The following is a 24,609-nucleotide window of genomic DNA, read 5'->3' on the forward strand; positions in this document are numbered from 1 at the left end:
TTGTCCACAGCGTGGAGGCCAGATCACCGTAACTTCTACTTAAGCCAAAATCCCTACCCACCGGGACTCCAGCGCCGGCGCACGTAGCTCTACTCCCTTTTGCAGCACTCACTGCGGCACTTTACGGCTCTCTCCCTCATTCCTCCGGCGGGAGCAGCGCTGGCCAAGCCCTTCGTGCCTAGCAGGCCCCGCCCTACTCCACGTACATTGGTTACCTTTTCCAAAGCTCCGTGCTGACTGGCTTCTGTCGCTGCCACTCCATTCAGCCTAGTGGCGCGCGGCAGGGAGGCTACCGGTGGGAGCGTGAGCAGCGACGGCAGCGGTGGCGGAAGTGACCGGAGGCTTAGGTCCCCGCCGACACCATGGTGAGGGCAAGGCGATGGCGAGCTCTCCTCTAGAGGCGTGGGGCGCGGCCGCCAAGGCTCCTTGGGGCTTGCGTTGGGGCGGGGGCGATGCAGAGCGAGCGTGTGATCCGGGCCTCTAGTCGTTCCCCTCGATCCGAGGAGGAGAAACTGAGTCCGGAGGAGGCGGGGGCTCTCCTAGCGTATCTAGCGCGTCGGTCTCCGGGTACTTACAGTTGGACGAACGTGTAGTCTTAGTATAGTAGACTAGCCTCAGTCTTCCCATTTTGCAGATGGGGAAGCCGAGGCCGGAGAGGAAGGGGACCCGCCGAAGGGCCCGGTGGATGCAGCAGAGTGAGTTTGACAGAGAGAGGTATACCCAAGTGCATCCGACCCAGTCTGACCTCGTATTGCGAAGCCGGAGTGCCGGGAAGCAGGGTGCCCTTCTAAGTTCTCAAATTAAACCAGTTTTGCGGATATCAGGGCTTACAAGGCCCTTAGAAAATTAGCAGCACAACTTCCTGTGCCTCTCGTTTTCAGGCTGAAACACAGACCCAGAAAAGGGGTTTTCTTCTCCTTGGATCACACAGTAGGTGGGGCGGAGGGGGGCGGTTGAGCCAAAACTGGACTAACTACACTGGCTCAGTTCACAAAAAGAAATAAAATGAGACCCTGACAGGGAAATGGAGACCCCCCCCTCACTGAGGAATTCAGAGATGGCCTCGTGGGAGGGGGAGTGTGCTTGGCCCATCAACACCTGAGTCTCAGAGACCGTTGCCGCATGTTCCTTAGGGTTGGTGAAGGTCCCCACAACTATTGATGAATAGAACAGGAATTGAGAGAAGGGACCTGGTTCCTCTCTGCTGGAGGGCAGAGTTGGCCTGATGGCATGACCAGAAGGATCCCTCTTTGTTAAGCTCCATAGAGGCAGGATCTTTGTGTTTATCCTGATACATTCCCAGAGTCTAGAACAGTGCCTGTGCAAAGCACACAATATATTTCAGCCAGAATAGTGTTCGGGAGTGGACAAGGCATGACACACACTCACTTCCCTGTGGTCCTGGCAGGCCAGAAGTGAGGGGCTAGGTGTGTATCTGGGGATGGTCCATGACAGCTTCCTGAATTGGGAACCTCAGGAAGCCGCTCAGTCCAGCCCTGGATTGGTCTGGAACCCAAACATTGTGAGAAAGCCCAGAGAAAGGAATCATTCTTTTGGCTTTTCTAACTTCCCCAGTTCCAGATGGCCCAATCTCCTCCACAGCTGGGTGTCTGGCCCTCTCCCGTTTCCCTTGACACCTTCATGCATCTTCGACTTTCCCATGGAGTTTAAAATTCTCCAGGACCCTCCCGTTCTCTCCTCTGTCTCCAGCGTAGTTTGGGGATGAGGATGGAGATGGCAAGATGTGGCCACTGTCCCTGGCCGTTGTTGCCACAGTGGAGGGCTCTTCAGATGCCACCTCTCCCTTGAGCGTTTCCTTATTTGTGGGGTGGGGCAAGCATCCTACTCAACCCATGGACCTCCCTCGGCAGTATGTGTATTTCCCTCATTTCTTCAACAAATATTTACTGAGTCCCTCTTGTGTGCCTGGCCCCGTGCTTGGCGCTGGACAAAGTCCACACCTTCTGAGTTTTCCAGTCTAGCAGGAGGCCTGGTGTTTCAAGTCTAGCCAGGAAGACAAGTAAACAAGATAATTAGAGACCGGTTGCGCCCTGTGATGGAAACAGCAGAGGGTGGCCCAGGTGGAAACCTCATTTCCTAAATAGGGTTATTATGAAGGCCTGGTGGAGGGAGGGGACGTTTGAGCAGCAGTCAGCCTAGGGAAGGGCCCCCCAGGCAGTGTGAACCACAGGAGCAGAGGTGGAGGAGTAGGAACCTGTGTGGTGTGTGAGGAGCGGTGTGGGCCAGTTTTCTGGAGCCCTGTCAGATCTGGCCCTGTGGCCTGCCTGGGGAGTGGGGATAGGGAATTCAGGGGAGAACTGGGAGCAGGTCCTGGTCCCTTCCGGGCTTCACATGTCTTTTCAGATGCTTTGTGGTTAGGGCACTGCCAGTGACAACAATGGAGGCTGTGGGTCCTGTACTGACAAGCCCATCCGTCTGCTTTCACTGGCTTTACCAGGGCCTGGTTGTGTGTCCCTGGACAGTTCCCTTCTCTGACCCTCCCTGCACATCTTGGCAACTGAGTCCATTTTCATTCTCATATTCCAGGGTTAGTCTGACCCTGTCCCCTCTCTGGTGATCTGGGAGGAGGATCCAGGTGTCTGATCATCTTGGTTCAGATTCCCACTGCCCAGGAAACCCCGCACCTTCTGCGCAGTAAAAGGCAATCTGGGCCTATGGCCCCAAGCACAGAGCGGAGCGTCCTGTTACAGTGTCACACAGACACATGCAAACAAGAGGGCAGGAGCTGTGGTTGGCTCCATTGGTCTCCGACCTACTCATCCTCTGTGGAGCAGCTGCCCCTTCTCCACGTGGCCTGTTCTTTCTCCTTATCTTGGCTGTCCAGGAAGCCAGTGCAGGAAGTGGGCTTGGACTTGGCTTCCTGTTGTCGCTGGACCTCCCCCTGTGACTCTTTTCAGGGAAGGCCTGTGGAATATGGGATTTGGACCCCCCACCCAAGCCCTTCCATGGAAGCCACCCTCTGGGGGCTAAGGGCCATTTCCGGCCTCCACTGGAGAGGCCATCCAGTCCCACGGCCTGAAGAAACAGCCGCCCGGATCAGATCAGTAGTGTGAGGCCAGGGCAGGACTGGGGGAGGCCTTGTTCCTCCTTGAGGCAGTTTCCTGTCTGTGGGGCCCTTTGCCCAGAACCTTCATCTAGCCACACTAAATAGGCTCCTTTGGACCCTGAACCCAAGCACTGCCACCTGAGTCAGCCTTCTGGAGAGCCAGAGGCCGCTCCAGTGTACAGGGTCCTGATTTGGGTTTCCAGAATGAGAAGAGCTGATTTTTTTCCCCCAGTTACACCATGTTTATTATGAAAAAGGAATTCAAAATGATGGAAAAGTCAATATCTTAAAAGCCCACCTTATCTGGGTGAATTTTAAAAGATCCATCCTTTACCTACCATCTCTTGCAGTAGCCACAAAGATTTTCTGGAATGCTTCTTCCTCTTACCTAGTGAAGTCCTGTCTTTGAAAACTCAGTTCAGATGTGGTCTCCCCAGATCGAGGTGGACTGACTCCCTATTGTGCCTGGCCGAATCACCCTTGGGCCAGTGGGGGCTGCCCCCTCTGGCTGCAGACAGAAGGGTCAAGCTAAGTTCTTCCGCTTATTAGCTCTAATGCCGGGCAACATTCTCAGCCTCTAAGTCTCAGTATGCCATCTCTGAAGAGGGGTGGTGGTAACCATATGTGATGCTGGAAGTGAAAGACCCAGAGCTTCCTGTATCCATGTGGATGGACTCAGACATCGGTAGAGCATACAGCAGCAGCAGAGGGACCTGTACACTGTGATGCTGTTGATAAGCATGGTGGGTGTGAGGGAAATGTATAGCGTGGGTTATTTAAAAAAAATCAAATGGTCAGCAATGGGACTAGGTGGCAGCTGCCTCTGGGAGGAAAGGTGGAGCTTGAGATGTTCTGTCCTACACTGGGAGGCAGGTGTGCATCCTCAGGTTGCGCAGAATGAGAGTGCCTCTTAGGGGGTTAGGCATGTATGCTTCCGTACCCCTGGTGCTGTGGCGGGACCCCGCCCAGAGGCCTCCCCGGTGCCAACTAAACTGGCAAATCTCGTGCCCTTGTTTGTCTGTCTTTCAGCTCCCGTTGTCACTGCTGAAGACTGCTCAGAATCACCCCATGGTGAGTAGGTGCCATCTGGGGCGACGAGTTTCAGTGGGGACCAGCCCCAGCACAGGGACGGGGACACTGGGTGAAGAGTGAGGTGCCTCCAGCCAAACCGGATTCCCTGCCTGTCCACAAGGCAGTAGCTTGTTCTCTTCCCTCCTACATGGATCGGGATCAGAGTCATTTCGGCTGCTTAGAAAAGTAAAATGTGCTTATTAAAAATGTCAAACACACCCTGGCTGGTGTGGCTCAATGGATTGAGTGCTGGCCCACAAACTGAAAGGTCACTGGTTCAGTTCCTGGTCAAGGTCAAGGCACATACCTGGGTTGTGGACTAGGCCCCTAGTGGGGGTTGCGTGAAAGGTGGCCAGTCGGTATTTTCCTTGTGCATCCATGTTTCTCTCTCTCCCTCTCTTTCTCCCTCCCTTCCTGTCTTTCTAAAAATAAATAAATAAAATCTTTTTTAAAAGATGTCAAACAGGTGACTTCCGCCAAGATGGAGGCATAGGTGGAAACACTGTGCCTTCTCCCACAACCAAGTTTGAATACAACAAAGGTTTGGAGAAACAAAGACACAACCAAAGGACAGAAAATTGAATTATACGGAAGTCCGACTACATCTAACTGTTCAAAGGGGACAGTAAGAGGGGCGGAGCCAGCAGCGAGCAGGGTCGGGCAGGACAGGGCCCCCGACCCAGGCGCACAGACAAACTGGAACCAGTTGGGGTGCGGGGCAGACCGTGGGCGCATATTCGCGCACAGTGAGACAGACCACGCAGGCCCCAGGGGGCGAGGGCTGACGGCGGTGGCACACTTGCGTGCAGTGGGACGAAACGCGTGGGCCCGGTGACGGCAGCAACTGTGGCACTGGTGAGGGCCGTGGCGGCAGGCGGCGGACAGGACGCCATAGTCCCTCTTTGACCCCGCCCCCACATACAGCATCACAACCCAGCGACTTAGTTGCCCTATTCTAGTGAACACTTTAGGGCTCTGATCCTGCTATGGAACAGGCACGAACAACCCGAAAGATGGCGCAAGAAGATCTCAAAGTCCCAGAGCCAATAACTCTAAGCGACCGAGAAATTGCCAGCCTCTCAGAAGCACAATTCAGGACACTATTTATCAGGATGCTCACAGAACTGGTAGATTATAGTCACAAATTAGAGGAACATATGAAGGCTAAACTAATTGAAATGAAGGGAGATGCACAGGAAACCAATAGTGATGGAAAGGAAACGGGGACTCAAATCAATGGAATGGACCAGAAGGAAGAACAAAACATCCCACCAGAAAGGAATGAAGAAATGAGAATTCAAAAAAATGAGGAGAGGCTTAGGAACCTCCAGGACATCTTTAAACGTTCCAACATCCGAATTATAGGGGTACCAGAAGGGGGAAAGAAACAGCCACGAGTGGAAAACGTATTTGAACAAATAATAAAGGAGAACTTCCCCAGTCTGGCAAAGGAAATAGACTTCCAGGAAATCCAGGAAGCTCAGAGAGTGCCAAAGAAGTTGGACCCAAGAAGGAACACACCAAGGCACATCATAATTACATTAGCCAAGACCAAAATGAAGGAGAGAATCCTAGAAGCATCAAGGGATAAGGGGACAGTCACCTACAAAGGAGTACCCATCAGACTGTCAGCGGATTTCTCAAAAGAGACCTTACAGGCAAGAAGGGGCTGGAAAGAAGTATTCCAAGTCATGAAATCCAAAGACCTACAGCCAAGATTGCTTTATCCAGCAAAACTTTCATTTAGAATGGAAGGACAGATAAAGTGCTTCTCAGATAAGGTCAAGTTCAAGGAGTTCATCATCACCAAGCCCTTATTATATGAAACATTAAAGGGACTTATATAAGAAAAAGAAGATGAAAAATATGAACAGTGAAAGGACAGCAAACACACAGTTATTAACAACCACACCTAAAACAAAAGCAAACCAAGAGGACAGCTAGATCAGGAGTGGAACCATAGAAATGAAGAACACATAGAGGGTTAGAAACAGGGGGGTGGGAGGGGGAGAAGGGGGGAGAAGGCACAGAAAATAGCATAGATGGTAGGTAGAAAATAGATATGGGGGAGGGCGAGAATAGTGGGGGAAATATAGAATCCAAAGAACTTGAGACACGTGGTTATAAACTAAGGGGGGGAGAATGGTGGGGGAGGGAGGGTATGGGTGGAGGGGATTGAAGGGGGGGAATAGAACAACTGTAATGGTATAATCAATAAAATATATTTTTAAAAAAAGATGTCAAACAGGACAAGAACCTAGAGTGAAGCCTCTGCATTCATCTCCCCCGCGACTTAACTAATTCTGTGATACGTGTGCCTATAAACGTGAATGTGATTTTTTAAAATGATTTTTGTTGTTTTTCAATATATTTTGTTTTCTTTTTATTCAGTACAATTCAAATATACAACTCAACCTTTTAAAGTGAACAGTGCAGTGGCCTTTAGCCAATTTGCGATGTTGTACAACCATTATGTCTGGCTGGTTCCAGAATATGTCCATCGCCCCGGAAGAGACCTCCATCCCCACTAGCAGTCACTCCCCATCCCCCTCGCCCACGCCTGGCAGCCGCCAGTCTGAGTTGTGTCTCTGGGTTTGCCTGATCCGGACACTTCACATGAATGGGATCAGACAGCCTGTGGCGTGTGTGTCTGTCTTCTCTCGTCACAGTGTTTTCAGGTTCTGTCCTGTGTCAGTGCCCCACTCTTGTTCATGGTCGAGTAGTATTCCACTGTGGATGGGTCGCGATGTGTTTGTCACGTTCACCAGTTGATAGACATTTGGGGTGTTTCTGCCTATTTGAATATTTGGCTGCTGTGAACATTTGTATATACATTTTTTCTAATCCTTACTCGAGGATATGTTTATTGCTTTTAAAGAGAGAGGAAGGGAGAAAGAGAGAGAGATAAAAAAAAAACCTTGATTGGTTGCTTCCTGTACATGCCTTGACCAGGGATTGACTCTGCAACCTAGGTGTGTGTCCCAATCGGGAATCGAACCCGCAGCCTTTTTGGTGCATAGATTGCAGCTCCAGCCAACCCGGCCAGGGCTCTTGCGTGCATTTTTTGCTTCGATGAATGCCCTTGTTTCTCTTGGGCATATACCTGAGTTGGTCCTTTTTAAAACCACAGTCTATTGTTTATTTGTTTTGGGTTTTGTTTCCCTCTCACCAAAAAAAAAAAGTGTCCTTCTGGAAAATCTACAATGCCCAGCAAAATGTACAGAAAAAGCAAAACGCGTCCCTGTAAGATATGCTCCCTGGAGGGAGGGCCTGGGTGCTGAATACAGTGGCCTCTGGGTCCTGAGGGGAGTTGAAGACATGTCTGGACAAGGGCAGGGCTTCTCTTAGTGGCAGGGGTGCACCTCTCTTGGGGCCTGTGACTGACTTGGGGCTCATTTCTGTCTAGTTGGTAGAGCTTAAAAATGGTGAGACATACAACGGGCACCTTGTAAGCTGTGACAACTGGATGAACATCAACCTGCGCGAGGTGATCTGCACGTCCAGGGTGAGTGCCCTGTGCTGGAGCTGACCTGGGGACAGTGGGTGGAGTGGGCGGCCGTGGGGGTAGGGGCAGTGTGACCAAGAAGGTGTGCTTGGGCTGGAGGCTCACAGGGCCTCAGCATTCTGGCCTCTACATGGGGTGAAGGCCCTTTCCTGCACCTTCTGAGAGATGGGGGGCTCGTCCAGCCTACCACAAGTCTTCCAACCAGGGGTGGGGCCTGCGGGACTAGTTCACTGTGGAGTAGTGCCAAGGGACCAGGCTCCAAGTCCCCAGCGCCTGGACTTTGAACCTACGAGGACTGTACCTGTGGGAGTGCTTCCTGAGCAGGTATTGAGCTGTTCCCCTCCTCCTCTGTCTCTGATTCTACCCCTGACCAGGAAGGACTCAGGCTGAGCGGATGCTTCTGGCTATAAGCCCCTGCGGTACTGGTAGGGGTTGGCCTACAGGGCAGGCAGACCCCGCCTTCCTGTCTGCCTTAGCTGCTATTGGTCTAGGCTATAGGTCATAGTGGTGTAGTAGTGGGTACCCAGGCCAACAGAGGGCAAGGGTGGCCCTGTAGCCTCATGGATCAGGAGGCTTTTTTATCTCCCCAGGCCTGAAACCAGGAAGTGCAGGGCCAGAACCTAACCCACCAGGTCTGGGGGCAGGTCCCTGGGGTCACAGGCTGGGATGACCCCAGAGCCATGAGGACAAGGATGGTGGTAGAGGCAGAGCTATCTCACACTAACATGCATGGACTCCAGTCTGAGTCCCCCTGCCAGCCACAGCCCCCCAGGTTATAGGAGAAGAATTTGCTGAGGGCCCCAGCCAAGGTGGGGCTGTCTTGAGCCTATGGGCAGCGTACCCCTAGGGTTTGCCACGCACAGTGTTAGGCAGCCCCATACCCCTGGCCCATCCTTTTGGATAGTTCATGCCACGACAGGCAGACCGGTGGCATGACGCCTTCCCTTGCCCACACAGCTCCGTGACCTGCTCCTTGTGATGGTGCATTGTGGAGCTGCCGCCCCAGTCTGCTAAGAGCTCCCTTCTGGATTTCTTGCCATGTGGAGCAGGTGTCTGGGCGGCACCATTGTGGCCTTAGCAGACAGGGCTGCGCTGCATAGTCTTATGTGCATATGTCCTTCTGCACACGGCCAGTAGGTCTGTGTCCACTCTTGGGACCTAGAACCAACTACCAGGTTCAGGCCTTGGTTGGTCCAGTCTCCAGTGTGAACTAAGCTTGGAAACATGGCTCCCCTGGGCATTTATCTCTGTGGCCAGATGGTTGGGAGGAAAGGCTGGGGTGAGGATCGAAATCCCTTGGGTGGTAGGTGGCAGAATCCAGAGACCCCAGAGGCCACGATCCCAGGGGAAGCTCAGGTTGGGAGGCGAAACGTTAACTTACAGGGAAAGCACAGTGAGCCCTGGCTCCTGCAGGGAGCACACTGGGCTCAGCCTGACCTTGGCTGAGAGAAAGCCGATCAAGGAGAAGTCAACCCTAGCCCTGGCCGAGAGCTTCTACAGAATCCTTCTGTTTCTGCCTGGCTGTACTTTGCATCCCCACAGACTTGGCCCTTCGCCCACTCTTTCTGGGAAAGGAATGTGCGGGGCCTCATGGGGTTCCTCTGGGATGGGGGCTCGTGAACGTTCCTGGGAAGAGTCAGCCCTCAAACGTTGTCTCACCCACTGAGTGCCTCTGCTGGGCCAGACCAGACTGCTGGCAAGGACTGGGGAGGACTGGGGATTTCAGGGAGACTGGAGACTGCGAGGCAAGCCCTGTCACAGACTAGAGATAGCTGGACAAGGAAGGGCAACAACCGACAATGGTGCGTGCAAAGTGCTAGGGGCCAGAAGCCCTCTTTGTGTGTTCCAGAAAGTTCCATTTGGAAAGTGTGTTGAATGTATTAAGAGAGGGCAGCTAGGGCGGGGCTAGATCTTGGGCCCTGGGAGCCATAGTGAGTTTGGACCTGATCCTTGGATCAAGGGGGCTCTAAATGTTTGGGATTTTTTTTTAAAGATTTTATTTATTTTTAGAGAGAGGGGAAGGGAGAGAGAAGGAGGGAGATATGTGAGAGCGACATAGATCTGTTGCCTCTTGCACGCCCCTAGCCTGGGACCCAGCCTGCAACTCAGGCGTGTGCCCTGACCTGGGAATTTAACCAGGCGACCTTTCTGTTTGTGGGAGGAGACCCAACCCACTGAGCCCCACCATCCCTGGCTCTGATTGGGTTCTAAGCAGGGAGAGGTCTTGTCTGATTTCTAAGGGTTTGGGGGAGGAGAAGGCTACCCAGGCTTCTGGCTCTGAGCAATGGGGGTGGGGCTGAGAAACTAATCTGGCAGAAGAATCCCTGGGCTCCTGCCCAAGGGCAGCAGGAGGGGACTTCAGGGGAAGGCCTTGTGCTAGTCGCCTGGTGGGAGGCGGGGGGGGGGGGGCGGGGGGGCATCCACGTAGTAGGAACTGCAGGGTTTTGTCTTTTCTGGCCTCCTTGTCTCTCCAGCCTCCATTAGCTCCCCTGAAAACTAGCGTCTTGGGGAGCTGCTCCTGGTGAGTGCCAGAGCTGCCTCCCACCCTTCTCCTGGCCCTCTTCACCTGTCTCACAAGGTGTCTGTCCTGCCCTGTGTCCCACGCCAAACTCAAACCCTGCCAGGAGATAGTTGGGTGAATGAATGAGTCAGGGATGTAGAAAAGGTTCCAGAAGGCAGGTTCTAGAAGGCTGGGGGCAGAAGCAGACAGCAACTGGGCTGTGGCAGCCCCCACCCTGGGCTTTGAGCTACAGGTGACAAATCCCATCCCATGCTGAAAGATAGGCTGAGGACACGGAGGCTGTTTCCTATGTAGCCCTGGCTCTACCTCATGTGCCAAGGGTGCTGAATGTATTTTGACCCCACCAGAGGAGTCTTATGTTGTGTCTGGGACTGTGAACTTGGCAGCCTACAGGGGCGATGGCAGGTGCAGATAGCCACCCCTCTCGTGCAGGACGGAGACAAGTTCTGGCGGATGCCGGAGTGCTACATCCGTGGCAGCACCATCAAGTATCTGCGCATCCCTGATGAGATCATTGATATGGTCAAGGAAGAGGTGGTGGCCAAAGGTCGTGGTCGCGGTGGTCTGCAGCAGCAGAAGCAGCAGAAAGGCCGTGGCATGGGTGGTGCTGGGCGAGGTAGGTTGCGCGCGCATACACACACACACACACACACACACACTCACTCTCTCTCTCTCTCTCTCTCTCGGGGCAGCAGCAGCACATGGCATCTTTTTCAGCCCAGTGCTGACATTCTTGGCTGGTGCTCTCATGGTACAGCAGTGGGCCTGGCTCTGAGCCCTAGCCCTAACCCCCAACAGAGCTGGGGAGCTGTGACTCACAGGCCTCTTCTGTGGAGTGGCTGCTGCTGCTGACTGCCACCTGCCCCTGCCCCAGCCCAGGGTCCCAGCTGAGTCCTCAGTGCCCTCAGCTCTAGGTCCAGCCCAATGGATTGACCTGGTACCCACACAGACCTGGGCCTTGAGCCTTTGTCTCCATACCTCTCTGTGTCTGGGCACGGCACACATCTTCCTAAGCCTCAGTTTCCCCTCTTTAGAGGGTTCAGCAGTGCCTAGTTCATCAAGCTGCAGGCTAGGACCCCAGCTCAGGGGCTAGCACAGGATCCTTCTCTGCCCTGACTCCTTGATACAAAGCCATGGTCACATCTTTTTGATAGACTCACCCACACTGCCCTGATATGCCAACTCTGGCATAAGATTAAATTGGTTGTACAGTCAGCTGGACCCTGGGCCCAGAGGCCATCAGTAAACCCCACCTTCTCTGGTCAGTCTCCTGTTTTTGGAGTGGTCTGGCTCTGTCTCTTCCAGCTGTGGGGACCTCCTGAATGCCAGGCCTGGAGCCAGCTTGAGCCAGGCTCAGGTGACAGGAATAAGCCATAGTGAAGAGGGTGGGTGGGCACTTCAGATCGAAAATTGAGAGGGACTGTTAGTGGGGCCCCAGGGTCTCAGAGCCTGTCTCGTACCTGAGGCCCTGTGCACTGGGGGGCACCACTGCTGGCTGAGCCACAGGGAGGTGCGGGGTGGGGGGGGCGCCTCTCTGCCTACTCTGGAGGGACCTCAGTGGCAGGTGGAACTCGCTTGGCAAAGCTGGTCTCTATCCTTGAGAGGTGAGGTGGGGCAACTCCTGCCTGCACTGGACTGTGTACCCACAGGGCAGTATTACCATGAAAGAGGTCATAGGTCCCCACTGCAGACTTCAGCCTCAGAGTTGGGGGTGTCTAGCCCACTCCGCCAGAGTCCTACCCCTGTCCTGGTTCTTCCCCCTCTTGGAAGCCCTTCTGGCTTTGTTCTTCCAATGATCACCCCCTCCCCCAGCTCTGGGCCCTCCTGGGAATCCTGACCCAATGCCCAGGATAACTTGTGGCTCACCCGACCTCCCTCACACTCTTTGCACTGTGGGGCCTGGTGTCCTCCCCTGTGACACAGAATATTCTCAAGCACCACCCATGCCTGGCCCTGGTCAGATACTCCATCTTCAGCCTGCCCTCCCCACTTTATAGAGGGGGCCACTGAGGCTCAGAAGGGTTAGAATACCCTGGAACCAGGCTCCCCTGCAGCCCCCACTTCTGTTCTGCAGGTGTGTTTGGCGGCCGGGGCCGAGGCGGGATCCCAGGCACCGGCAGAGGTCAGCCAGAAAAGAAGCCAGGCAGGCAGACGGGCAAACAGTGAGCAGCGAGCGGCCCGAGAGACTTGAACGCCCCTACTCCAGGCTGCACGTCTGCTCCAGTCCACCAGTCTGTTCAGAACAGAAATGAGGCAGGTGTTGGGGGGGACCCCCACCTGCATGTTTTGTTATCCTCTTATGTCAAGTCCTTTTTTTAACCCAGCATTTCAACAGTTGGAAATGTTATTTGGTGTTTTAGATTTTGTGAAGTTACAGCCAACTTGATTCCTAGAAGGTTCTCTGTGTTAATGCATCTTTAGAGCCCTCGCCCTTGTGGGTTAGAGGGGCCATTTTCCGAAGTTTTGTTTTGTTTCTCTTGTTGGAGCCCTGTGTGGCAGGCAGACAGGAGGTTTTTCTTTTAAGTTCTCCGCACAGAAATTGACCGTCCACGGAGTTTTGCTGAAACACAGACCTGAAGTTGTCTTTTCAGAACAGATCTGGACAGACATGTGCCTCAAAAACTGTTGTGGGGATGTGGTTGGGCCCCGCCCCTTTGCCTCCTCTCTCCCTCTTTGTTATAAAAATAAAAATAAAACAACTGCAAACCCTTAATTCCTTTTGAGCCACTGGGCACATACAGCACATGGTGACCTCAGGAAGTCACAGCCCTGTAAGGGGTTTCCTTTTGAGGGCTGTGGCCCATCTTGCCAAGAGTAGGTTTCATTTTTAAAAAATTTTATTTATTTACTTTTAGAGAGAGGGGAGGGGACGGAGAAAGAGAGGGAGAGAAACATCGATCAGTTGCCTCTCAAATACCTGCAACTGGGGACCTGGCCCGGAACCAGACCGGCCACCTTTCGGTTTACGGGGCAGCACTCAGTCTACTGGACCACACCAGCCAGGGTACGTGTTTCAACAGGGCACTTAGCCGTGTCCCTCAAGGTTTTCTTATGAAAGGAAAGGTGTAAGACTGGCACTGGGGCAGGGATTGCCCCAGATTTGCCTTAATCCCCTCCCCTCTTTGTAGAGAGTTGGTGCTGTGAGAGGTGGAGGTGGGAGCCAGCAGGCACCCACAAGGCCCAGCCTTGCCACCAACACTTCTGCAAGCACTGTTCACACCAGGGTTTACCAAGACGGGCGATGCCTGGAGGAACGTGCAGGTTTCCTGGAGCTACTTCACTCCTCCAGGCACTGCCACCCACGTCGCCTGAGACACTGAGCCACACTGGCAAAACTTCTAGCATCACTGTCTATGGACAGCTTTTCCTTTGGTAAGTACAGGCACAACAGGTGCTAGGAGATGAGTCCCGGCCACTTATCACTGGGTTGAGACCAGTTTGGAGGGGTGAGTAGAATAAACGGCACTGTTTCCCTGGAAACTCCACTGTGGGATCTGCCAAGTGTAGGTAAGTCTCCCCAGTCTGGGAGACCTCTGCACTTTAGGTTTAAGAGGGGTGGTCTGCCTCCCCCTCCCAGCCTCCTTACCTCCACCATTGCTTCTTCCTGGTCCTACCCCATGGTGGGGACTCACTGCTTACCCTACCCCTAGCCCTGAATCCTTGTCTGCTAACAAAGCAGCACTTTGGCCTGGGTTGGGATGGGGCAGAGGCTCTGGCAAGCCAAGGCCCCTGCGACCCATCTCCCTCACCACAGATACACAGGCCATGGCAGCATGGGCTGGGGGTCAGGGCTGCTGACAGGGCTGAAGGGGGAAGAAGTGAAGGCCTGGTGGGGAAGGAGGAGCCCTGTTCCCAGTCTCTCCCCCCACCGTCAGTGCCCTGGATGCAGGGGCCCACCAAGGCCTTTGGGCTCCTGGTCTGGTGGAGCTTTGATGCAGGCAGGGCTCCGGGACCAGGTGCCTCATGGACTGCGATGGGAGGTCCTTTAGAGGCCTGCTCCTGACAGTTTGACTGTGATTTGGACCAAGAACACCCGGAGGCCATCAGCTCCCTTCACAAGTCCAGGGACAGGAGCCTGCCTCTGGTCCCACGCTGCTCTCAGCCCCACCTGCCCCAAGCCTGTGTAATCTTGCCACACCCACCTAACCCTGACCTTTCTGAAAGGCAGCCTAACTAGCTGTCTTCCCCTCACCTTGCAGGTGAGCTGCTGCCCTGGCCCTGCTGTTTGGGTGCCTGGGCTCCCTGAAGGCCCCATTTTGAGCTGGCTGTTGGGACAGCCCTGTTTCAGTCTTTCTTCTTCCTGGTTGGTTTTAAGAACCAGCTTCAGCCCCACAGCAAGAAGAGAAACCAAAAGTACAGGGCCTCAATCTTTCTGTTCTGCTACTGGTCCGTCAGTGGGGTTTGTGCCTTCCAGCTGACAGTGCAAGACCCTTGGGTGGGACAGTGACCTCCTTCCCCTAGGGTGTGCTCCTGGTCCTCATCAGGGAGCCTCATGTGCCCAGGTATGACCTGGCCTGGAGCCAAGAGCCCATTTCTGGGACTTAGATGCAGCTAGCCATTTGGGAGGTACTCTCTTGCTTTTCCGTGTCACCCTTACCTACACACTTGTCCAAGTCATCCTTCCTCATAGCCCTGCCTCGACCCCACTGCCCACCCTGCCCCTAGGTGGTGTGATGGCAGGTGTTTTCCCACCCTCCAGCTGGACCTGAGGGCCGGGCACATCCTGGTATTGGCATTGTGTGTCTACAGTGGCTCAGCGTCCTCTGCCATCCCCCAGTGGACATAGGGCTACTTAGCCAATGGGGTATGGGAGAAGGTCTAATGTCTGACAACCCCAGTGGGAGAAGCTACCCACCACAACACAGCAGAGGGCTGGCTTAGGACAGAGGAATGGGGGCCACAACCCCATCCCAGGTGCTTCTGGAGGCAAAAGAAGCAAGAATGATAAGCCACCCCAGAGGAGATGGTCAGAGATAGCAAGAGGGTGACATTTGAGAGAGGTGAGGGGGCCAGACATCTTGGGGAAGAGTGTTCAGATGGAAGATGAGCCATATAAAGGCCCTCTGCAGATTGGTGAGGGGGCAGGGTATGGGGTGGATGCAGGCCCTGAGCGAGATGGGAAGCCACAGAGGATTCCAGAGCACACTGAGGCAAGGTGGAAGCCATGAGGTGAAAGAAGGGCAAGGTGCTGTGAGGCCCTAGGCAGATGGGCACTCTGCTCGAAGGAAGCCCAGGACACCAAGGTAGGATCTTTCCACAGCATGGAGGAGGAAGCCTGGATGAGGGGACACAGTCAAACTAGCTTCGGAAGGACAAGACGACACTGGCTAGGGGAAGAGAGCAGAGAACAGGCAGTGGGAATAAGTAGTGCAAAGCCCCTGGGCTACGGTCGGTTCCCACATAGGCACAGAGAAGGCAAGCGCCCTGCCCGAGGCCCCACAGCTCCAAGGGCTCCTCCGAGCTCCTCCCTCTGTTGTCTTGAACTTGGAAGGTCTATTGTCTCCAGCACGGAGTAAGGAGTCTGGAGTCAGTTTGGGCAGGCAGCAGGCAAGGTCGGCTCCTGCTTAAAAATCCACTCCCCTTACAGTACCTTCAGCTGAGGGACAGACTTCGAGACACAAGGGGCCCTGCAGGTTGGACCGGGCTGTGCCTGTTTCCTCCCTGGTGACTGGACTCCACCTGGGGGGGGAGGGGGGGTTAAGAGGATTACAGAAGGATGGATGCTTGGTATATAGCAAGGGCTCTATTCATGCTTGAAACCACCTAAAAGTAGTGTTTCGGTGAGCACCTGTGGAGTGTCTGAAGCCTCACCCAGATCCCTTTCCATCTCTCTAAGTCTTGGGGTCAGCATAATTGGCTCATTGTCCCAGTGGGCCCCAAGCAGTGGTGCTATTTTGTGGACAGCCGCCAGGCCACTGTCCTCTCTGCCTCAGAAGCTGGCACCAGACACCTGGCCTGGTGAGCAGTCACCTCGCAGGCCCCCGGTCCTACCCTAAAAGCTCCCTCCCAGTCTCAGCCCAGCCACCCAGAGGTGACTCACTGGTGCCCCACCTCCATTGGAACTAGGCACCGAAATAGTCACCGAGCTCACTCTCGGGAGTGGCCGTGGAAATATTTCAGGGCTGCATTCAGCGCCTAAAAATACTCTACCTCTGTGGGTCCTCAAGTGTCTTCCCCCCCCCCATCATTCCCCTCTCTGTTCTTTGAAAACCACCCATGAGCACCCCAGGCCTGTGCCTCCATGTTGCACCCCTCCAGCCTGTTAAACACCCCTGGCAACCAGGGCTGGAGAGTGTCCCTAAGTGCAAGTGCCTGTGGACTATGGCCTCCCTGCCTTGGCACCATGGAAACTTAGCTTCTCCTTTCTGGAAGGGGGGCCTTTTCTGAAACCCCTAGAAGTCTGTTCCTGGACTGGGAGGCCTGGGCACAGCAACACTGTCCAGGGAGACCTTATTCAGTTTTCCTTCAAAACAAGTAAATGATTCTTGCTGTTTGTGTTCCTGGGTCTGCAGGAAGCAGACGCCCCAGCAGAGCCCACAGCTGGGCTGAACACCACGGCCTCCCCTCCCTGACTTGCCTTGGAGCCCCATGTGGGTTGTAGGTGCTTCTCCCTCCCCTGGGGGGCAGACTGTCCCCTCTATGACACCCAAACGTCCTTGCCATCATCCCAGCCACTCAGCCTCCTGCTCATACCCTTTCCTAACCAACAGGCATCTTGACCTTTGAGGCCGCCAAAGGTGAGAGGAGCAAACAGCTGGGCCCCTGGGGTCTGACCCAGCTTCCCTGTCTTCTCAAGTCTCCAGCTAAAGACACAGCAGGGGCAGAGGCCCCAGGACGGTAGTGTTTCCTGGGCCTCTCAGAGACGCAGCAAGCTGGCCACCGTTGACTAAGGTCCACACTTTATTCAGATTTCCTGTTTCTACCCAATGTCCTTTTTACTATTTTTATGGAGGTAAGGTTCACTAACGTAAAATTAACCATTTAAAAATGAACAACTGGTGGCATTTAGCATCTTTCACAGTTTTGTGCAACTACCTCCGTCTAGTTCCGAAATGTTTTCCTCATCCCATAAAGAAACCTCATACCCATTCTCACCTCTGCAAGGCCCTAGAAACCACGAGTGTGGTTTGCCTGTTCTGGACATTTCACGTAGATGGAGTCATACGACGACGTGTAGCCTTTTGTGTCTGGCTTTTCTCACTCAGCGTCATTTTTGAGGTTCATCCCTGTTGCATCATGTCAGTGCCTCACTTCTCTCCTGGCTGATATTCCACTGTGTGGCTGGACCACACTGTGTTCATCCTTCTCTAGCTCATTCGATTTGGGTTGTTTCTAAGGAATGCCTGTTGAGCATTCCTGTCTGCTAGGCACAGCTGTAGAGCGTGATCTGCAGCCCCTTCTACCATGAGGTCATACTGTCACACTGAGACTACCGTACTGATTTCCCAGTGGGGGAAAGGCGGGCAGAGACAGGCAGACAGACTTCCCGGGGGCTGCCGGCTATAGGTCTTTATACTCTGGAGATGGGGGTAGAAATATATAAGAATGAAGCCAAGAATTAAACAAGATAAATGCCAGGGGAAGACCCTCAGGGTCTTCCAGGCAGAGACCCGCATGTACAAAGGCCCTGAGGTGGGAATGGGCTGGTGTGTCAGGGAAGCATGGGCTGGTGAGATTGGAGGACAAGACAGGGGTGGATGGGAGGTGGATAGTAGCTAAAGGTTCTGGCATGTATGGGGAAGGGTCTGGGATGTACTCAGATGGAGAGAGACTGAAAGATGAAGGAAATAAGGCCCAGAGACTGGAAACAGGACAGAGATGGGGTTTCCACATCTCACACTTTCAGTAGGTACCTGATGGTGCTGTCTGCCTCTGCTTTAGTCAGCATCACCATGGTAACATGGATCCTACCAGATACTCCTTCAGGCACATTCCCCATCACTGTAGCCACTGTCATGTCATTGCCACGTCATTGCCTTGCAAGGCGCAGGGGTGAGGGGGCAGCTATTTTTACCCAGGCTGCTGACAGTGCTCAGGGACCCAGGTGCCCACCTTCCCCTATTCTGCAGTCTCTCTGCTTCCTGAACTACCAGCTCCCGAAGGGTCTCCAGGCTCCTCCTGGGAGGGGGCAGGGGCTATCTCAAGCAGTGGGCGCTGCAGGTGAGGAAACATCATGGGCAAGAGCTGGACAGCAGGAGTGGGCAGGGCTAGGGGGTGACAGGAAGATGGGCCAAAGCAGAGAGCCAGCCACACAGTGTGGGGAGGCCAGGGTGGCACTCAGAGGAAAGAAGATGGGTCTCTGTGACCCAGGGTAGCCTCTATAGGCCCTGAGCCTCCCTGGACCATGGGCACTGGTGGGAAAACTGAGGTGAGGAGGGTACTCATGGGCTCCACCTGGGCTGGTAAGGGCTCCAACTAGTCACTGCCCCAGCTGCTGAGGACCTGAGTGCCCCCACTCTTACCTTCCCCCATCTTCCTTCTTCTCTCCCCACTCCAGGCCTTCTGGATGCTCCTCTACTCTGCATTCCTAGCCCAGGGCCTTTGCATATGCTACTCCAGCTTTCAAGAACACCTTTCCCTGGGGCACCCACACAGTACCCCCTTTGTCTGAAGGTGGCATGGACCCTCTGAACCCCCTCCACTCTCCCTCCTTGCAATTTCTTCTTAAGTGCTTGTTATAATCTATTTTTTCCATTTGTTCCCACTCAAGAATGAGGGCCTTAGTTTACCCTCATTGAGAATGGCAGTAATCAGTGTGCACAGTCAAAGAGAAACCAGGCAGTGAAAGGCCAGTGTCTAGGTCTTTTCCACCTCATGCAGAACTGCAAGGCCAGGGTGGCCCCTGGGGGTGACCTATAGCTCCCCAGGCAAGCTGGCCCTCAGTGGGAGCAGAATTCAGTGGTCAGTGAACAAGCCAAGCCAGGGAACCTACCCTGGGCTCTCCAGGACATGTTGGGGTGGGGCTGTGAGTCCACATCTGGCCTATGTCACCACCAACCTGGACTGTGCTGCCCTAGGAGAGTCACTCCATCTTCACTGTAGAGGTTTACAGGGTCACCTTTCTCTTCGTGCCAACAGAGGATGGTTCATTCCAGTCCCCAGCCAAGAACCATGGAGCCCAGTTTAAATCATGATTGATAAACAGGCGTCTCTCCCTGTATCCAGGCTTTCCCAGCTGTCTCTCCTCCCACTGCTGTGTGGGTCTCTGGCCTTCTCCGTCTGGCCCCACTAAACTTTTCTTCCCTTTCCTGCTATCCCTCTCACTCCATCTCTACCTTTTGCTCTTTGTTTATCTCAGTCTCTATCTCCACTGTCTTTCCCACTATATCTATGCTCCACGCCCCCTCTACAGGAGGCCCTGATTAATCCAGCCTAGCCCAGAACCTTGGAACCAGCCCTTTGGCCTCGGTCTACCCATTCATCAAATGGGCTTGTCCTAGGACCTCAATTCCTGGGAGGAGGGAGTCCCCTTCCCAGCCCTGGGCAGGCTACCAGGGACCGGCAAAGAAGGGGTTAACCGCATGCCGTCCCCTTCCCCCAGCCCTGCATTTAATTAGCGGTCCTGCGGGGCTGCCAAGCTGGGCAAGAGGGGGAAGGGAGGACATGAGGGAGCGGAGGAACGGAGGAAAAGAGGAGGGAGGGGAGCCGGGGCTAGCCGGGAATTCTAATCTTGCATCGCAGGGTCCCGGACTCAGATGCCTGTCTGGGCTCTTGACTCTGACCTCACCCTTGCTCCCCGCACTAGCAAAGGCTAATTCGTGCGCCAGCAAAAAAATGTCAGCTCTCTCCCCATCGTCCGGTTGAGGAAACTGAGGCCCACGCAGAAGTGGCAACTAACTGGGCCACAGCTCGAGCCGCCCTGCTTATTTGGGCGGTTTTGTTTGCACGCTGGAAAACAGAACAGTAAAACCAGCTGGCTCCAGGCGATATGGAGGTCGTCTCAGTGTGGCCATGGGCGAGAGCAGGGGACGGCAGAGGGGAACGTGGGCGACTTGGGAATGGCTGGGTCCGACCTGCTCAGTTTAGTCCTAGCTACGCCACACCCCTCCCCGTGCCTCAGTTTCCCCCTTTCTGGGCAGAGTCGGGAAATTGAGAGGTTGACGCTACTCATCAGCTCACCGGAGACCTCCCCCGCCCCCGCGTCTGCATCTACGCAGCCCCGCCTCGTCCTGACGTCGGCGCTAACGCCATCCGCCCCCCTCACCACCCACCCCCGCTGCCGTGCAGAGTTAACTCTTCCGTTTGCCTAACCTAGACCACCCCCACCCCCGAGATCCTCTCCCCTTCAACCCCCGCCAAAGGTGGGCTAGGCTGGAGGTACAGACAAAGGACGGTCCCGGACAAGGCCAGGCCGTACAGGAGGTGCCGTCCAGCCTCCAGGCCTTTGCCTTGGTCGTTCTTTCGGCCTGAAGTGAGTCTCCCGCCCCATCCGAATCCTATTTACTGGGACATTCCCCCCCCAGCCCCGCCCACCCCGCCGCCAGGCCTAGACTCCTCCAGGGCCGGGCGTGTCCGTGTCCAGCTGGGTCTCCCCGCCCCGAGGGAGCTCCTTGGGCCCAGGGCGGGGTCCTCTTACCCCGTAACTGTTTCAAGGTCGAGTTTCTTCCCCCCATTTTCCAGATGAGAACCAGGGAAGCCCAGAGAACTTAGGGAGGTCTCGAAGCCCTGGCTGATACCCCAGTTCCTGCGGCTTCCCTGCTCCCACCCCTAGAGGGGGGCCCCCTATCTCGCGGCAGGGGACGTGACCCTCAGGCCCCGCCCTGCCCCAGGGGAAGTGAGAATGNCCCCGTAACTGTTTCAAGGTCGAGTTTCTTCCCCCCATTTTCCAGATGAGAACCAGGGAAGCCCAGAGAACTTAGGGAGGTCTCGAAGCCCTGGCTGATACCCCAGTTCCTGCGGCTTCCCTGCTCCCACCCCTAGAGGGGGCCCCCTATCTCGCGGCAGGGGACGTGACCCTCAGGCCCCGCCCTGCCCCAGGGGAAGTGAGAATGGGGCGCCTTCCCCCGCATCCTCACCACTTCCTCCCGGGAGAGGCTGCGGCGGGGCCTGGGGGTGGGGGAAGGGGCAGTCTCTGCTCGGAGAAGGGTCTGTCTGCCCTCACAGGGGAAAGGGACGGAGCTGGCGTTTAAGGACCTCACGGGCTGGGGGTGGGGGCGGGGCTAATCTTCTCTGGAGCCCCTTCCTGATGAACTAGGACTCTGCCTCTTCCCTCCACACCCCTCCTCTTCCCTCCTCCATCCTCCCTGCGCTCTTATCGCGCTCCCATTCAATGTACTCCTTCACTGGACCCGGGGCCTTTCCAGGAGGCCTCGCCCGGAGGCCTGGGGTCCAGCTGCAGCTCTCTATTGTACCAGACAGGCCCCAGGATTCCCGGCCTCCCATCTTCCTGCAGCGAAGCACCTGGATCCCAATCTGCTCTCCAAGGATCGGTGCCAAACTTTGCTCAGAACTTCTGTGTGTCCATCTGAAAAAGAGACAGGTGTACCTCCTTGAGGGGCTGCTGTAGGATTTTAAAGACGAATGTTCAGAGTGGGCATGCAGTCTTTGCATGAATGCAGCCTCTCATGAATTGCCTTACCCATTCATTACTTCACTAATTCACCTATCACTCCATTCACTCATTCATTTAATTATTCATGTATTCATTGATTCACACAATCCCCTCCCCATTTCCCAGGTAACCAGGAAAGAACATGGAGTCCACAGGTCTTTTGAGAAGGATATCAGGGCCCCAAAGAACTGTGGGTGGGGACAGCCCCAAGGTTTTGAGGAGGAAGTGGGAGCTTCCACTTAACTGAACCAACCTGAAGCCTCCCCGCAGCAGCTCAGTGGGGTGCCACCACCAAGACGCTGCTGCCTGCCAAACTGCCTCCATCTGTCCCTGAAATGGGTCAGTTGCCCCAGTGGTCCTTGGGAGGATACTGTCTGATGCAGACAAACCTCAAAAACTGTAGGTGCTCACCCTGGCTGGTTTGTGCAGTTGGGTATAGCATAATCCTGTTACACCAAGGTTGCAGGTTCCATCCTTGGTCAGAACACATACAAAAAGCAACCAATGAATGCCTGGATGGGTGGGACAACAAAATCAATGTTTTTTCTCTCTCTCTCTGTAATGAACAACAACAAAGTCGCAGGTGTTCATCGCCGAGCTGAGGCTAGGCACACTCAGCATCAACTGCCTGCTTGGGCCCTCTGGGACAGAAAGGAGTGGGTCCCTGTGGTCCCTCCTGGAGTCATTTGGCTTGGCTGGGGGCCTCCCTGCCTTTACTGCTCTCTGGCCATTTGGACATTCCTGATCCAGACCTGGCCCAGAGTGTCCCGTGAACTGGGGTAGGGGTGGAGGTGGGGGGGCGGGGATGCCTGTGTTTTGCTCTCGTTTCATCGTTTTTTTGGGTTTCCTTCTATTTAAGAGAAACTGGCTTTCCCTTCTTGGTAGTGACATGAAGTTTCCCTTTTGAAATATACTTACTGAAGTAAAAACAGAAGAGGGTCGAACTAAGGGAAGAATAGTGACAATGCTCATGTGCTTATGTTGTTTTCTTTCTCTCGTGAGAAGAGCAGTTCAGGGGGTGATGAGAGAGGGCTAAAAACCTCTCATTCAGCACACGGGGCTGGGCACACAGTAGGTGCTCAATAGAGGGTGGAATGGATGCATGTTGGTGCTTGAAGTTGGCTCAAAGGAAAACAAACAAATCTACTTCTGAAGCTGGTCTGGTGAAATTAAATTCACCACCCTCTGACTCCCAAACCCCCTGGTTCCAACATTAACCTGTGACAGGGCCTCATCTGGACCTGGGTATACAGCAAGTACACATTAAATGTACACTGGGTGAGCGCAGAGGTCTTGCCTGCCCTGAGGGGGAGGTGTTTTCTCCTTGCAGAGGTCCTCCAGGCTGGGCTCACTGCATGTCAGTGGGTCAGTCAACAAACACTGCAAGCGCTCTCCTGGGCCTGTGGGAGCCTGAGGACAGACACACCACAGCCTCGGAGTGGTCTGTGGGGCTACCAGGTATAAAGCTGGCCTTGCCAGGTATCAATCGGAATCCATCCTTGCTGAAGGGGGCTGACAGTGCATGAATTGCAAAATGGTCTTGTGAGACTAGAAAGAGCCAGTGACAGCCTAGAGGGCAGAGCCCGGGTCCTCCCAGCGGTCGCAGAAACACCTGCATTGAACCAAGGAGGTAGCAGCCTGTCCGGCTCCAGGCAAGGGCGGAAGCGGGGCAGGAAGGGAGGGAGGGAGGGAGGGGCCGCAGTCTTCGCCGGTAACCCGAGCCTCAGGAATGCTGCGGGGCCAGACGCGCCCCCGACCCGAGGCCTGCGCCCCTCCCCCGGCCGCCCTACAGGGTCCTGCCACTTGGGTCCCCGCCACCAGCCCCTGGAGCCCAAGCTCCGGAGGGGCTGCCCCTACTAGCCGCACTCAGCCCCCAGGGGTCCTGGGATCAGGGGACCATCCCTGGCAAAACCCTCTGCTTCACCCCTTTTTGCTTCCTGCATAACTCCTTTTTTTCTCTCTCTTTCTTTGGGGCTTTCCGTTTTATACAGTAGATTTCAGGTTTCTGAGTTTTCAAATAAAGACTAAACAGTAAACCGAGTTGCAGGTTGCTCTAAATGAGAAAGCAGATCTCTTCAAGCCAGGCAGAGGCCAGAGCTCCCCAGGGATGGAGGTGGGCGTCAGGTTCCACCTCCATTGGGAAGGCAGGAGTGGGGACAGGGTTGAGTTCTGATCTGGTCTAGGCTGTGTGATTCCGGAGCAACCCCTCTGGGACGTGGGATAATGTCTCCAGACTCCTGGAGCGGCTGGGAGGTGAAAATGTATTCCGGGCCCACCCCTGATCACCGACTCCTCCCTCAACCCCACTAACCTTGGAACAAATACCACCCACTCCAGTTTGGGTAGAGGCCCTGTCACCCTTACTTTCCTTCTTCCCCCACCCCTGTTTCTCCCTGGCTCTCCCAATCCAGCCCAACCTTTCCTTCCATCCAGGTGGCCAACTGGTTTCTGCCCCAGGGCTTTTGCACTTGCTGTTCCTACTGGGATGTTTTGCCCTCCTTCATCTCTTGACTTGCCCTTCATTCAGCATAGCCTCCTGGGGACGCCTCTCCCAGATTATTCAACTCCGAACACCCCCTTTTACTTGCCATGAAAGCACCAGTTATTTATTATCCTCAAAGCTGTGTTTGTCACCTTCCTTCCTGTGCTGGGTGGGTGGGACTGTTTGTGTCATTCATGTGTGTCCCCATCACTGGGCTCACAGTAGGTGCTCATTCCAGTGTGTGGAATGAAGGAAGGAAGGAATGGAAGTTATACCTAGTTCATTGCATGGGGCTGCTGCTGGATTTAGGGCCCTCCTTGACCTGCCCAAGAAGCCCCCAGTCTCACAGACAGATCTGGATGCACTCTCCCCTACCCAGCTCTGGGGTCAGGGCTGGTGCAAATGGAGGGGC

General features: G+C 54.7%; 1 protein-coding gene across 3 annotated transcripts; it reads left to right on the top strand.

Moving 5' to 3' along the window:
- The first annotated feature begins 249 nt into the window (after positions 1-249).
- Positions 250-12,877, top strand: LSM4 (LSM4 homolog, U6 small nuclear RNA and mRNA degradation associated). 3 transcript variants are annotated; one of them, XM_037028816.1, is made up of 6 exons: positions 251-365; positions 635-695; positions 4,097-4,138; positions 7,545-7,643; positions 10,597-10,780; positions 12,239-12,877. In XM_037028816.1, exons 3-6 carry the CDS (start codon positions 4,136-4,138, stop codon positions 12,328-12,330), a joined length of 378 nt encoding a protein of 125 aa, XP_036884711.1. In that variant the 5' UTR covers positions 251-365; positions 635-695; positions 4,097-4,135; the 3' UTR covers positions 12,331-12,877. The 3 variants fall into 3 exon arrangements, with proteins under 3 accessions (XP_036884709.1, XP_036884711.1, XP_036884710.1); XM_037028814.1 differs by lacking the exon at positions 635-695 and having other exon boundaries at positions 250-400; XM_037028815.1 differs by lacking the exon at positions 635-695.
- Positions 12,878-24,609: the final 11,732 nt, after the last annotated feature.

This window comes from Sturnira hondurensis, unplaced genomic scaffold, assembly GCF_014824575.4.
Source record: "Sturnira hondurensis isolate 20B ecotype Veracruz unplaced genomic scaffold, ASM1482457v3 Scaffold0020119, whole genome shotgun sequence".
Lineage (NCBI taxonomy): Eukaryota > Metazoa > Chordata > Mammalia > Chiroptera > Phyllostomidae > Sturnira > Sturnira hondurensis.

Excerpts from the sequence above, each read along its gene's own strand:
- LSM4 (XM_037028814.1), top strand. The coding sequence starts at position 380 with ATGGCGAGCTCTCCTCTAGAG. Across the intron at positions 4,139-7,544 it reads CTGCTCAGAATCACCCCATG|TTGGTAGAGCTTAAAAATGG; the intron begins GTGAGTAGGTGC and ends ATTTCTGTCTAG. Across the intron at positions 10,781-12,238 it reads CATGGGTGGTGCTGGGCGAG|GTGTGTTTGGCGGCCGGGGC; the intron begins GTAGGTTGCGCG and ends TCTGTTCTGCAG.